This window comes from Anoplophora glabripennis, unplaced genomic scaffold (genome assembly GCF_000390285.2).
Source record: "Anoplophora glabripennis isolate ALB-LARVAE unplaced genomic scaffold, Agla_2.0 scaffold392, whole genome shotgun sequence".
NCBI lineage: Eukaryota > Metazoa > Arthropoda > Insecta > Coleoptera > Cerambycidae > Anoplophora > Anoplophora glabripennis.
Genome location: NW_019416500.1, coordinates 37,584 through 53,657, shown reverse-complemented (window position 1 = coordinate 53,657; position 16,074 = coordinate 37,584). Strand labels below are relative to the sequence as shown.

The 16,074-nt window shown below is 32.8% G+C and overlaps 1 protein-coding gene across 2 annotated transcripts in view; it reads right to left on the bottom strand.

Annotated features, from left to right (window-relative positions):
* Positions 1–578: 578 nt before the first annotated feature.
* The window catches only part of LOC108909785 (cytochrome P450 6a2-like), a 30,064-nt gene continuing 14,568 nt past the window's right edge, over positions 579–16,074 (bottom strand). Inside the window, exons 1-8 of one of the 2 annotated variants that reach the window (XM_023454757.1) lie at positions 12,970–13,083; positions 9,056–9,376; positions 8,749–8,985; positions 7,458–7,638; positions 3,073–3,242; positions 1,928–2,129; positions 1,489–1,740; positions 579–762 (exon numbers count right to left, since the gene is read on the bottom strand). In XM_023454757.1, the coding sequence (XP_023310525.1) occupies positions 599–762; positions 1,489–1,740; positions 1,928–2,129; positions 3,073–3,242; positions 7,458–7,638; positions 8,749–8,985; positions 9,056–9,367 (1,518 nt within the window). In that variant the 5' untranslated portion in view covers positions 9,368–9,376; positions 12,970–13,083 and the 3' untranslated portion in view covers positions 579–598. Of the gene's footprint in view, positions 763–1,488; positions 1,741–1,927; positions 2,130–3,072; positions 3,243–7,457; positions 7,639–8,748; positions 8,986–9,055; positions 9,377–12,969; positions 13,084–16,074 lie in introns of those variants that run through there. The other variant, XM_018714209.1, reaches the window with a different exon arrangement.

Below are 16,074 nucleotides of genomic sequence, written 5' to 3'. Positions count from 1 at the left end.
TTTTTGCAATAACTTTTTTGTTTATTAACCGATTTTAATTTAACCAGTCTCATTTTGTAGATAATTTTACGCCCTATAAGCTGTCGTAAAACCGTTTTCCTCACTTATTTGTTTAAATAGAAAAGTTGGCTAATAAAAGTTTTTGACTCACGAGACGAGAGATGTTTTGTATTATGTTCCTTTAGACAATTTTACAATAATCTAGCGGAATAGGACTTTTTTCGAGTAAAAATTTAGTTTGCTTGGTCTAGCAGTATACCTATTAGCGTTAGATATTTGTATAGTTTTGAAATATAATTTTTTTATGGGTATTTTCACATTGCTATTTATTCACATTTAAGGTTCACAGTAAAAATTTTTTTACGATAAACTAAAATACGTAAGTAAAAACTAATTAAACGTGAACCGAGTTTTAACAATTAACGAAAGACAATATAGATTGGTGAAAGTTTTCTTAAATGAGGTGCGCTTTATTGGTGACGTTGTAGACGTTCGATCAGCTTTTTTATTGCCACCATTTTGTTCCAGGGCTGATCAATGTCCGTGAATAAAAAACGGTTTGGAAAATCATTAACGACTAAAGAATAATTTCTATTGATTATATCTTCTCGGCTGTGACGTACAGCTTGTTTACTGACTTCAACAGGAGAACTCCCTCGTGCAGTCGCAGCGGCATGTCCGTTTTGGGGCTGATCCTCAGCCTGAACTTGCTGAGGATGGTCGCGAGGCCGATCTTAGACTGCATTAATCCGAATCGGAGACCTAAAAAACAAAATCATCGCGTTCAACTGGTAAAAATAGGGGTACAAGTTGCCACGGTACTTTTTCGGGAACTCAATATTAACGGAGCTATACAACCTTAAAGTTATCCTTGTTTTAATGCTTTTGGACAGAAATTCTTTTTTGCCAAATCAGTTTAATCATGTGACTAGCCGGTGTGTAGAGAACTGTGCTAATTGTTCAATAGACATGTTTAGATTTATCTGTGGCGTAATAATATAACACACCGAAATATAAGTTATATACAAATACTGAGGTAAGTAAATAATATGGGTTTCTGTAAATTTTACAAATCTCTTGTTATAAAAACACGCACGTTCTGTTTTTATAATCTCACTTTTCGACTTGTGACTTTGATCAGGTGGTCATTGATAGCTTCCTTGACTTGGCGTTAAAGTTACTCGCGAAACACCGGGGAATGTTTATGTGTGTTCGTGATCTCAGGGATGGGTCTCTCCTGAATCCAAAGAAGTCGGAAGCTGATGGATCGTTGTAAGTGTCGTGAAGATTTCAAAAATAGAATCTTCAAGTTTCAAGATGCTTCTTTTTTATTCACGAAGTTACAACTTTTGAAAAATGACTAAAAATAACCAATGATCTAGTATGTAATTTTTTATTCTGACCTACCCTGTAAGCTTCCGAGAGTTTGACCGATACTTACCGGACAACCTGTACATGATTTTTTTTTGTCCAACTATCTGTACTGACCTATACAATTCCTAGGCCCTTCGCCGAAGGGCAAGTGGACGAACGGGTGTCTGGATTTCTTGTTCTCGTTGTTGAACCGCTCCGGATCGAACTTGTCCGGTTCCGGATAATATTCCGGGTCCCTGTGGATGCTGTAGAGAGGTATCACCACGCGGGTGCCCTTTTCCAGTACCAAGTCCGTGTCTCTGAGTTTGTAGTCCTTCACGCAGACTCTCGTCAGGACCACCAGTGGCGGGAACAGCCTCTGGGCCTCTGCATTGAAAAAAAATTGCACTATAATCGTACGAGCGCTGTATAATATGTATATAATCTATAATCTTTGCTATACGGTTAAAACATTTCGTTTTTAGAAAGAGAATATTGTTACATACATATTTTTTGAGCAGAAATTCTTGAAAAAATTGGACTTAATAGTTCAAGTATGAAATGTTATCCTTACCGTCGATGACCTGCTGCAGGTACTTCAGTTCCCCGATGCTCTCGTAGGTGAATTGGCCGCCGTGCCTCTCCAACACCTCGTTGACCTCCTCCCTGACCCTGTCCTGCACGTCCTGGTGCTTGCACAGCTCGTACAGGGCGAAGTTCATGGTGGACGAGGAGGTGTCGAATCCTGCGACGAAGAACAGGAATACCTGAGATACCTAAGACAAAGGGACGTAGGAATAATTCCCAAATTTAATTGTCTTGTGTTTTTCGCTTTAGAGTTGCTATTTTCTTAGAGAATGCACGAAAAAGTATTTCATATCGAACAGAAAATACTATTTTTATGTATTGTGATTTATGCAGAGGTTTGATTTAGAATTTGTTAAAAAAAAACTTTGGCGATGTATCCATTAAAAGTAGAATCGCTATCACCAAAAATGTTAAATTAAAAAATAAGGAAACATATTTTGAAGTTGTTATATTTTCAACCACATGGCGTGTTTATTAAAATGTATAATAAATTTTTTTCGCGTATTCTTCAAAATAATTTTAGCCAACTCGATTTGATAAATGCATATTTTTCACGCTTCTATTTCTATTTGAAAATCAATCGTTTAGAAATAATAATTCAAAGCCAACAAAATTGCAACTTTTACGTACGACAAAATCTAAACAACCAAGGCGACTTTGCAAGATTTCGAATAGTGTCAAAATGAATTGATTAAGAAATGTCATAAAATAAAACCTGATCTTTATTTCATGAACCGTAAAGAACTGTGGGAGCAGATAAAATGTTATTCACCACGCAGCAGTTAAGTATAATTTACCAGTCTCGGACTCTATTGCCAGCCCTCGTTCCGCTCGGGCGCAAAATCGTCCTCGGCTGGTAAATAATACTTACATATGGTGTAAATAACTATTAAATATAGTGGAAGAAAATTTCTATATTACAATTCAAGTCAAATCGTTTCACAAGTACTTGGAGTCTCCCAATCAACAGTGGGATAATAGTTTATTGTTTTTAATTAAATACATTTTCATTTTCGTCTTTAGAGGCAAAAATTTTCATGTCCGGAGTGAAAAGATGCCACTTTCATGGGAAAAAACCGTTAGAAAATCCCTATTTTAAAGTAAATAAGTCGTATAAAAATTGGTACTAACCAACTGGTCCATAGTGAATGGATTGTCTGTGCCTTTAGTCTGGTTTTTGATGTCGATCAGCAACTGAAGGAAATCGGGCCTGGTGAAGTTGTTGTCCTCGCGATACTTGACAGTTTTCTGTACAGCTTCGTAGAAGAATTTTGATACGTGGTCGTTGGTCGCTTTTAATCCTGAAAAAGAGAGTAAAACATAGATCATATCAGCATAGATCTTATATAGTTTACTAGGTCAATGGCTAGTGTCGGTTTTGTCACACTATTTTCATTTAGCCACAAAAAAAAGCCTTAGATGGAGTATACAGGGTGTTTCTTAATAACGTGCTAATATTTAAGGAAGTTATTCTTGGGTCCATTTTAAGAAAAAAACTTCATATCAACATATGTCCTAAAAGTCTTAACTTTTGAACTACAGGGTGCTAAAGTTTTATGGGAAAACATGTTTTTATGATAACTTATTTTCTTTTACCATTCCAAAATGTATGTAGATTACTGTAATTTCTTAATTTCAACGTTTAAAAGTGATTATCTTAAATAAATTATTGTTCAAAGTTTCATAAATATATTTTTTTTATTAGTAAGTGGTCCAATAAGATGCAAATGAATGAATTTTATTTTTGTATGCAAAAACCGTACGTCAAACGAAAAAAATTCAAGACACCACATTTGTTCAGAAAGGAATGAGGACTTTTACTTTTATGATTTTTACTTTAAGAAAAAGCAGTGGCGTATCATATTTTTCTTCAAAAATACACACATAAAAACGTATCTTTAATAATAAACTACAAATTTCTTTAAAAGCAATTGTTTCTTATGAAGAAATATTTATTTAATTTGATCATATATCTTTNATATAGTTTACTAGGTCAATGGCTAGTGTCGGTTTTCTTCTGGTTTTGTTACACTATCTTCATTTAGCCACAAAAAACCTTAGATGGAGTATACAGGGTGTTTCTTAATAACGTGCTAATATTTAAGGAAGTTATTCTTGGGTCCATTTTAAGAAAAAAACTTCATATGAACATATGTCCTAAAAGTCTTAACTTTTGAACTACAGGGTGCTAAAGTTTTATGAAAAAACATTTTTTTTATGATAACACCCTATTACCCTAGATATTTTTTCAAATTTGGTACACGCCTTCTATTCATCGAGATGCATTTTCTGATGTACAAACAATTTTATTATTTTTGCCAGTGGCGTCTGTACAGTTTTTGTATTGAATATTTTTGAAGAAAAATATGTTACGCCAGGGTATTTTCTTTTACCATTCCAAAATGTATGTAAATTACTGTAATTTCTTAATTTCAACGTTTAAAAGTTATTATCTTAAATAAATTATTGTTCAAAGTTTCATAAATATTTTTTTTTATTAGTAAGTGATCCAATAAGATGCAAATGAATGAATTATATTTTTTTATGCGAAAACCGTACGTCACACGAAAAAAATTCGAGACTCAGAAAGGAATGAGGATTTCAAAAATGATTTTTACTTTAAGAAAAAGCAGTGGCGTAACATATTTTTCTTCAAAAATATTCAATACAGATAAACTAGATAACTAAACTTAGATAAACTTTTAATCAATGTGAGTGCTACTTTAGAAGAATATGACATGTTTGCTATAACTGAAAGCTGGTTAAGAGAAGGATTATATGAGAATGAATTATTTCCTAGTGACTTTTTAGTATTTAGAAAAGATAGATGCACTACTCTTAGTGGAAAGTCAAGAGGTGGAGGGGTAGTAGTTTTAGCTATAAAGAATGTATATAATTTCGAGGGAAATTGTTCTAGACTTTAGTGATAAATTTATTGATTACGTTTGTGTAAGAGTAAGTTTAAGTAGTTGTAATTATTTGTACGTCATTTTGGTAAACTTGGATCCGTCATGCCCTTTTGCATCTGTAAGTAATTTTTTAAATTTTTTGGAAGTTGTACCGTTTTTATATGAAAATAATTTCTTAATTTTAGGTGATTTCAAATTTAAACCGCTATTATGCACACAATGAATTATGTATATGATCCTTATGTTATTGAGTTTATGAATTTTTTAAATTTTTTTGACTGCGTTCAGCATAATAAGATAACTAATTATTTATCCCGTATTTTAGATGTTGTAATCTCGAATTTGTCATGCATTGTAGATCGTAGTTAAAGTCGACATCAATACGAACAAATTAAAACAAGTCTCCTCTGCATTCGTACCATCTTATACCTAATTACAAAAAAGCTAATTTTAATTTATTGTATGAATCATTTATGACTGTTGATTGGAGCGAGATAGACAATTTTTCAAATGTCAATGAGGCAGTCAACTATTTCTATACTATTATATATAATGTTTTTGAAATTTGTATACCAAAAACTAAAAAATGTAAAAAGTACCCAGTTTGGTTTAATAAGAAAATAATTTCGGATTTAAAAAGGACAGCGTTCGCAAAAAAATACTTAATAACAATTTAATTCATTTGAAGGATGAATATAATAATCTGAGGGCAAGACTTAAGAATGATATTGATATTGCATACAGAATTTATATAGATGACATCCAAAAAGATACTGCAAGCGACTCAAAATCATTTTGGCCATTCATGAACAACAAAAGAGATTCTATTTTATTTCCTAAAGTTATGTATTTAGATGATTCTGAATTTACGAGCGGATGCGTTTGCTAAACATTTCAGTAGTGTGTATAATGCTGATGCAGGACAAGATAACTCACATATAAATGCAAATCAGTATGTAGAACAAGTAAATTTGGGCGTTATTACAGGTGATGATATACGAGAGGCTATAAAAAGTTCAAAAATAAACAAGTCAGTTGGGACTGATAAACTACCTTCCTACATAGTTAAAGGGTGTATTGATTCGTTTATTTATCCTCTTCATTATTTATATAACTTAAGTTTAGAAACTAGTGTATTTCCAGAAATATGGAAAGAAGTGCGTATTTGCCCGGTACATAAAAAGGGAGACAAAAGTGATATAAAAAACTATAGTCCTATTGCTATTTTGTCAGTACCCGCAAACATTTATGAATCAATTATTTATAAAGTAGTTTATACTTCTGTCTGTCATAGAATATCTATAAATCAACATGGTTTTATGTGGAAAAGATCCACTGCTAGTAATTTAATTAATATAAGTCAATATATAAATGAAGCTATAAACGAGGGAAGTCAAGTAGACGTAATTTATACTGACTTTCAGAAAGCGTTCGATTCAGTATCACATAGTCTCATCCTTTCTAAACTCAAGAATGAATTTGGGTTTCACGACAATTTAATACGGTTAATGTCTTCCTATCTTGAAAATAGAAAACAATATGTTTTTATAAATGGTTACAATTCTAGCCATTTTAATGCATTATCTGGGGTTCCTCAAGGATCCAACCTTGGACCATTATTATTTCTTATGTTTGTTAATGGGTTAAGTGAAATCATATCTTCAGAACATTTATTTTTTGCTGATGACTTAAAAATTTATATGAAAGTTAATAATCATTGTAATTGCGCTGCACTGCAAAGTGAAATAAATAAAATCTATCGTTGGACTCGTCTGAATAAATTATATTTTAATATCAAAAAATGTTTCGTTATGACATATGCTAAGAAAAAACGTCCTATTGTTTATGAATATGAGATTAATAATATAGCACTGGCTAGGGTGGAAACAATGAGGGATCTCGGCATTGTCTTTGATTCGCAGCTTACGTTTAAGGATCATATATATTCTATGACAAATACAGCCATGAAAATGTATGGTTTTGTTATACGCAATACTAAAGTATTTACTAATATAAGTGCTTTAAGGCAACTGTATATATCGTATGTTAGGCCACATTTAGAATATTGTTCAGTGATTTGGTCACCACATTATAATGTTTATATTAACTTGATTGAAAGAGTGCAAAATAAGGCTTTAAGATATTTGTATTATAANTGAGGATTTCAAAAATGATTTTTACTTTAAGAAAAAGCAGTGGCGTAACATATTTATCTTCAAAAATATTCAATACAAAACCTGTACAGACGCCACTGGCAAAAATAATAAAATTGTTTGTACATCAGAAAATGCATCTCGATGAATAGAAGACGTGTACCAAATTTGAAAAAATATCTAGGGTAATAGGGTAAGTTATCATAAAAACATGTTTTTCCATAAAACTTTAGCACCCCGTAGTTCAAAAGTTAAGACTTTTAGGACATATGTTCATATGAAATTTTTCCCTTAAAATGGACCCAAAAATAGCCTCCTTAAATATTAGCACGTTATTAGAAACACCCTGTATATCAATGTCTAACTGTTAAACATTTTCCTGTATAAGCCATTTATATATAAGCCATTTATGTTTATTAAAATCATTTATTCGATCACAGGTAAATTAACTCACCTAGTTTGAGGGCCAATCTAGGCATCTTGCTGATCAGGATGAGGTTGAGTATACGTAATCCACGTACTTCAAAAATTTCCCGGCCCATGTGCCGGAATTCGGCTTCGGTGCCTTTGAAGCTGTTGCACTCGATGCCGAAAGCGCATGATCCGATCACGTCTGTTGTGAAACAAGATAGAAACTGCAAAAACCAAAGACGCGAATATTATATTTTATCGTCAACCGTCAATAGAGCCTTGCATTACTATAACGATTTCCGGAAGTAAACAAACACTTAATTTTTATATTAATCAGAAATCGTCTGTCGCTATCACAACCAGTACATCTACTATAGTATACTCACAGCCCCAACAGTTAAAGTTTTGTCGCAAATTATTTATAGAAAACGATGGAAGAAGACATTCAGTGCACACCGCCCGAAAATCGAGAAAAGTTGTTAGAAACGTGTTACGAAACCCTACAGATTAGTCGAAAAATAAAATCTCCAGTATGACATATTCATAGAATGGCGCAAGAAACACGAAATTAAAAAATAGTGTGAACATTTTTGCTGTCATATTTTTTCCGAGTTACCAAAAGAGTATTCTCCTTCTTCAAGGTGGTCATATTATTTCATGGTGAAAGCAACCCTTTCAGCAAAAAATGACGTTGACATTAGTAAATGTAAAAAATGTACAATTTTTTTTAAACAAAAAGGAACAAATCATATTCCAAAAGAGTCCAGAACTCTTTCACAAGAAGAAATACTCTAATTTTTACTAAATGCACTGGATAAAATCCACTGGATGACGAAGGTAATTTATGCTAATTTTAAAAAAATGTAACTATTTTAGATTTGTGTCGTGTTTGGCATTGCTGGGGCTTTACATAATGAAGAACTTTTGAATTTAAAAGTAAGTGACTTATAGAGCTCAAAGAAACAATTTAGGTTATTCACGTGACTAAAACAAAGATCAACAGGTCTCGAATATTTGTGATCACTTCAATGTTTGAAGGAGAAGTAAAATCTGTAGAATTATTTAAACTGATGCCCCACTATCGATTCTTCCTAAATTATACAAATGGTAAATGCACATCAGTCCAGCCAGTTTGAATCCATACTTTTGCGTTTGCCAGAACTATCATACTTTATACGGGACACTGTTCACTCTAATTCATCCCCTACGGTCACCAATAACAGCACAGTTGTATTTGTTGGTAGGTACTAAATTAATTTTAAAATAAATCGGCAAATTTGAACTACCAGGAAATTTCATTCAGACAAGTTGCATTTCTTTAAATCTGCACCTACCTCTCTGATGTCGATGTCCTTCCGTTCTAGGGCGGACGTTTCGATGGCGTCCGTCATATACTTGCTGGTCTCCAAGACGGTGTGGAACATCATCTTCATTTTACCCGAGGTGAACGTTGGGGTAAGCTTGGTCCTCATGTTCTTCCACGTTTTCTCGTTCAGGGCGAACAAATGGGCCGATATGGGGTCGTCTCTTTCGTTATAGTAGTGACCGCGGTCTATGAAGTAGTGGAAGTCCTACAAGAAAAGGACGGGCAAAGCTGATGACCACAACTGTTACACCGTGTGTATTAGGAACGCCCCATACCTTTGTTAAAACGTCCCTAACGTAATCTGGGTTGACGAGGACCAGTGCTGGAGAGGTTATGGTGTAGATTCCCCCGAACTTGTATCCTTTTTTCTTCATCTCATCGTAGTACTTAACAGTATCCAGTGCGAAGCCCAGGGTACTGGTGAAGAGATGCGGGCTGTTGCCCAGAGGAAATGTAGGCTCGAGGTAGGGGAAGTTCCTGTTCTTCCAGTACTGGTACGAGCGGTGGAAGTAGGCGAAAATTACGACCAAGAGGGCGGTTACGACCAGAAACAGGTCGTAGATGGGGTTGTCCGTAAGGAGAGTCATAGCAACGACCTACAAAGAAGTTTTAAGGTTGTCAATATATACAGGGAATCCCAAAATCTGTGTAAGTAGAGCACCCACAATTTCTTGTGATCAGAATAAGTAGATCTTTTGTAAAACTGACCTCCACGTTCTCCAGACCTAACTCCGTTAGATTTTTGAGTCTGGGGACGGGCCAAAGAGTTTGTATACGCCACGAAAGTTGAAATTAGGGAAGATTTAGTCCAATGCATTGGAGCGGCTTTCGTCGCTATTAAAGACGAAATACGTCTACGCATCACTACGGTAGAATTCAATTTTAAGTCCAAGAAACGTTAGAACCCACTGCACTGTAAGTAACATACAGATGATGAATTCTACTGTGCAAGAGTGAGATAACAAATTCACATGTTTCGCTCGTGTTATTGACGCAAAGACAAGTGTTCATTCCGAATATCGAATATTAGCCTGATGTGTCCCGGTACATAAATTAAGCGAATTAGTGAAGTTTTTAAAAGTTTTTTATGGCATGTTGCATACCGTTCGTTGGAAAGGGGATAGACTAGGGAAATTTGTTCTTACCTCTTCCAAAAACTTTGTAAGTTAATAAAATGACAACTAGATGTTATTTGGTAGTAATTTTCAATTTGATAGAACCGTACAACAGTAAACATAAAAATTATAATTAAATTTGGAGGATATACCAATAACTTTTTTTTTTTAATTTAAGTTTAAATACTAAATTTTGGGATTTTTCAAAGCAACAGTAAAAAAGTTGAAATAAAAAAACCCATGGAGCCAAGAGTGAGTTATCGGGGCTGAAGAGATTGCAAATCACTCCTCCTTTCGGCCAATTCAATTTGGCAAACGTTGCACCAAACACCCTGTATTTATTTGTCAATTTTAATGCGTTCTATATACAGGCTGTTACAAATTCGTTTTTCACTACAGGGATCTTGGAAACGGTAAGAAGTACGAAGTAGCTTAAATGGGGGCAAAGTTGCGTAATGCGGGGACCAACATCATGCCTCTAAAAAATCAAGGCTAACATGATTAGTTTTCGAAAAATTTGAAAAAAAACCGAAAATTTTGAAATCCGTTTTTGTTTCACTTCAGCCTTGTTTGAGGTTATATTGCAAAACGAAGAATACTTTCTTTCTCATGGCAACTTTTTGCCCTCTATCGAATGGCATAGTCAATTTTTATATGTAACGTTTCGTTTCTCCAGAACCATCATCAACTTCATTTTTTTAAATACGACTCTGGATGTATGACCAAGTGATGGTAATAGCTAATAATAATAAATGTTTGATAGTAGGTAATAGTTTAAATAATTAGATGGATTTCACAGGGTTTAACGATACTTACAGTGTACGATAATTCTCAATAAACAAAGAAATTTAAATAAAAAATTTAGATAAATTTAGAACGAATACACTGAAGATGAATTTTTCGAGACAAAACGTCTGAATCTGGTTCGGGCTGAGGGAGTACAGTATTGGGATTCATGAAGGCTTGCATAAAATTTAATCAAATTTCCAGGATCCCATTTAAAAAAATGAAGTTGATGATGGTTCCGGAAAGACGAAACGTTACATGTAAAATCTGATTACGCCATTCGATAGAGGGCAAAAAGATGCCATAAAAAAGTCTTCTTCTTTTTGCAATATAACCTCAAACTAGGCTGAAATGAAACAAAAACGGATTTCCAAAATTTCAGTTTTTTTTTCAAATAGGTATTTCGAAAACTAATAATGTTAGCCTTGATTTCTTAGAGGCATAATGTTGGTCTTCTGATTACGCAACTTTGCCTCCATTTAAGTTACTTCGTATCTCTTTCCCTTTCTGAGATCCCTGCAATGATAAGCGAATTTGTAACAGCCTGTATATTTAATATTACTTTGATCCCAGGAAACTGTGGTAGCTCCCTGTATACGGAATATTCGGACACCCTGTATCTTAATCAATTTCGTAGATATTTTGGCAAATAATCAGCAAATTATATTGGTTTCCCATTGCCACGAATGTGTAGCCTGCTTAGTTTGATGGTATGAGTATAATTTTTCAAAAAATGTTAGAGATTTATTTTTACAAAAAAAAAAAAGAATACCATAGGACATTCTACTTTTCCTAAAATAGTAATGCACTAATTTTGAAGAAGAAATATCAGTAGCCTATAGCCAATCCAAATCCACATACTTTTGATTGCAAACATGCAAAAACATTTTATTATTAGCACTCGTATTTTTTTACTTTATATCAAAACGATATATAATATAATAATAATATAATATTGTTATTATTTATATAATTAGTACTTGTTTATCTTCTGATGAAGCAGTAAAAACCATACTTTTAAAAACGTAACTGATAATTTCAATGTCCATAATAATATAAACTGATTATTAGAAATGACCCTGATGAGGTATGTTTATAATTGGATTTGAATTGAATACAGTGGTGGGCTATTTAGGATGTCATTTATGACATGTTTATTTGTTTTAATTAAATACCAACTTCAACTATGATCTTTCGACCTCTAATAACACAAAAGCACTCGCCATTCTCGTATGTTACCCATAAAGTTCAAACTTTCCACGTAAATGTGGTAACTAAACTTTTTGTCTACATAAATCGATACTGACTTTAAGTAGTACAGATCTGCGTCAAATAAGAATTATTCACATTTTTCTTTGAATGAAAAATATCTCATGACGATATTACATAATACCTACTGTTTCTAATTCGTGTTTCTTTTATTATTTAACTACGGGTTATTACATTTTTATAATCTAAATTTCCAATTACCGGTCTATAACATCATTTCGGGGTTAATAATTAAACAGTATCATTGTTGTTAATTAAGGCACGACAACAAATAAAAAGAATTTATAGTGAAAACTGTTTGCGTTAGGGAAAAAGCGGTCGGTTTAGATAGCGAGTAGGTACGCGAGCTCTCGCAGGGAGATAGAAAACTTTGTATTTGACTGAGGTCTAGTGAACAATAATATTTGCATATTCTACGTTTATAACGGCTGTTTAAGTACCTTGATTAAGACGATAATAAATACACTCAGACTTTTATTAATTTATTTTGATACACCTATATATTTGTTTTCCTGTTAAAATCTGTGGCTATACAGTTTAGTGATTTTATTATGTTTAAAGGTATGGTTATGAAAATCACTTGGCGCCCTTATCACTATATATAAATTGTTGTTTTTATATCTTTATCTTTATAACCCACCCCCGACTCCACTGAGATTGGTCGGACATACCTTTATTGTTACTACATCGCCAAAGTTAACGTAACANTTTATCGGGATAAGTAGGTCCAACAATGTCAATTTTTGTATAATTACTTTTATGTATTAAAAAAACTAGAAATATGTGTTCTTCAAAATATGAAATGTATGTATGTATATACAAAATAAACTATATTTCTATTATTCTATAGCGACTATAAATACAATTTTTGTAAACAATAACAGTAAAAAAACAACCCTTAAAACAATGCACCTTTTTGTGTGATATAAAACTAGCTTATAAAAAATACACTTAATATAATATGAGACAAGGAAGAACAAACTAGAATGTGCATGACATAATAATTTAAAAAAACGAACCTTATCTCATTACTTGTCGAAATAAACTGGCACGGTTGACTGTGGTTGGTTACACGCTGGCAATTTTGCAAATCACTGTCTATATAATGTAGGTACTCAAATAGATGATTAGCAGATCTTGGTAATTCTGTTAGGAGACATTGTACTCTAGATCACCAGAGCAGTCAAAGGTCAGAACGACCATTTCGAGGAATTCGGAGAACGCTATATACAGGGTGGCCAAATGAAAACGAAACAGATCCATTTTCAGAAACTGCGTCAAGATTGTAGAAAAATGCTCAGACCCGTCGATTTTAAATGAAAGGGGGACATTCTTTGTTGGTATTTTTGACTCCGCCACTTTCACCCCCAAGCAAGGGTAAGCATCATCCCAAAATATTTAAATGGAATTGGGGGTTGAGTAATATTTCCTTTGAAAGCTCTTACAATTCTCTTTACAACAGACATTAAAAAATTTACATTTTAAAATTTAAATTATGTTTTAGTTGCTTACTTACTACTTAGTTGATTAAATGTTCAAACTGATGACCGCGCCCGCTTCCATACAAGAATAAAGATTTTATTCGAAACGTTCGCGCACATTCCGAAGCATTTCCGGAGTGATTCGACGGCATTCGTCGACGATTCTTTGACGCGAATCTTCCAGCGATGTTGGCTGTGTTTTATAGTTTTTACCTTTTAGGTAAAAGTCAACGGATTTTTCATAAATTGAGCGTGAGAAATAACAAATTCTTACATCTAAAATTTCAAGATGCGGGAAGGTACGTGAAATATTGAAAAAGTCACTTATATATGCTTCTAAATGAAGGTAACCGACTAAATTTTTGAAACAAAAACCTACAGCATAAAACTTTTTTTATTTTGTAAAGTGTATTTTTCTGATAATTTACAGAGAGAACAGAGTTTAATTCTAAAAAAGGCATAATAATCGGCAGATCTTCTACTTTAAAATGTATTTTTTTGGTATAGGTCAATTATTTTATTGAAGGTCTAAAGCGAGTAAAAAAACAGTCTGTTATAAAGAAAATCACGATAAACATATTTTTGTTAATGTAGTGGAAAATGTTCTACGAAAAATTGTAACTGTTAGTCATCGGACCTGAAATGCTGTGCAGTCTGTGCGTGCTCAGATGAATGTCAGAATATTTCATCTGAAGTTGATGATGAAACACTTATTTCAACTAAAGAATTTGTCGAAAATAACGAAAAACTTATTATAATTAAAAAATTAAATAAAGAATACATTGATATGCTTTTATTGCTTTTAATATTTTTGTAAAATAAAAATAAAATAATTATCCTATGCAATAAATTATTCAATAGCTTTTTTATTTTTCGAGACCGCTAGGTCAATTATTATTTTTAGGTTAATTTTACGATTTAAAAAGCTTATTAAGTTTAATTTTGGTATTACTTTCAAGTCAATTTTAGCCATTTATAAAACCAAAAATCGAATATTTAAATTTCACTAATTACTTGCAAAAACCTTACTTCGACTACAAAACCAAACAAAATGTTCTTTTGAACATTTGTACTGTTAACATATATCGATTAAAAAAAATCTTAATAATGTTTATTGTGAATATAATCTAATCCAAGATATTGTAAAAAGAAAATTTAAATTTAAAGTGTTATCATAATTTTCTTTAAAAGACTTTTTTTACTCGCTTTAGACCTTCAATAAAATGATTGACCCATTGACCCCAATCTGTTCAGTAGTTTTTGAGAAAAAAATTCCGAAAGTTTGTTGATTTCGTCACTATTTTCACATTAATTTGTAAATATCTCGGAAACGAAGCATTTTCGAATTTTTGTCAAAGAACAAAAAGTGTTTATTTTGGTCCATTTTACAATAAAAAAGCCATTCGGTGAGTAATTTTTTTTGTACAACTTTTTTATTCATAACAATTGACTGACCACGCCGAAAAATATAAAACAAATATGTAAATTATCAGAAAAATAACACTTTATAAAATAAAAAAGTTTCGTGCTGTAGGTTTTGTTTGAAAAATTTAGTCTGTTCATGCCATTTTTAGGGGTGAACCGCTCGCCTATTAGAACACACTGCTCTTATGGAAGAATATAAATATTATAAATTCATTATATAACGAACCTTTCGCACCACCGTCGGACAACGGTAGAACTAGGCTGCGTGGTAGAGAATAGAATCGCGAATAGAAGGGAGACGTGTCGATGGCGATATGTTACACCTGTTGCTCTGTTTGTAAATTAAACGTTCGCAAAACCAAATCCATTACCCCTAGCGAGCAGCTCCCAGTTGTTCTGCTGTGATAATATGTTATTGACATATGACAATGGCAAATAACTGAATAATTTTTACCAAATCAATTAATACAAAGCACCGACTGATTCGAAGTTTCATTCGGATACATTGTCTTTGGTATTTTTATACCACAAAGACAATCGAATATGGCTTTTCTTAAAAATACAGCATATACAGGGTGATTCACAACTTATCCAAAAAAATTTGGGAAAGATGCGGCATGAGAAATGGTAAAAAAAAATTTTGTAAAATCCTTATAATTTCTGAGAAAAAAAAATATTGAAGTTATAGCACATTAAACTACTATATAGCTGGACAACTGTAGTTTCTAGCGTCATTCGCAATACTCGTGGAGAGCCATGTGACTCCTAATACTGTAATCCGTCGTTGCGGTAGTTTTTACCTGTTATCTGTGGTATTTACATCAGTTTTTTAGTAGTTAGTGTCAAAAATGGCTTGCGTGTATAGCAACTCAGAGTTGATGGATATCGTTTTAATTTATGGTGAAGCAAGACAACATTTGTATTATGGTGAAGTATTTGTGTTATGGTGAAGCAAGACATCATTTGTGTTAGTTCGTAGAAAGTGAGTAAGACGGACCCAAATGTGTTTACACGTGAGTGGATAAAATTTTGAACAATTGCTGTTGCAGCATCGGGTATGTCAAATGATTTTATTATTTAAAAACACAAATTAATTTTATTAATAATTAATAAAGGCAAAAGCATTTGAATTTGCCGATATAAAATAGGTGCGATAAAATTCTATTTACATATTTCTTTCCTTGCGAAAGTTTTTGTCCGTTTTTATCACGCCGCCAT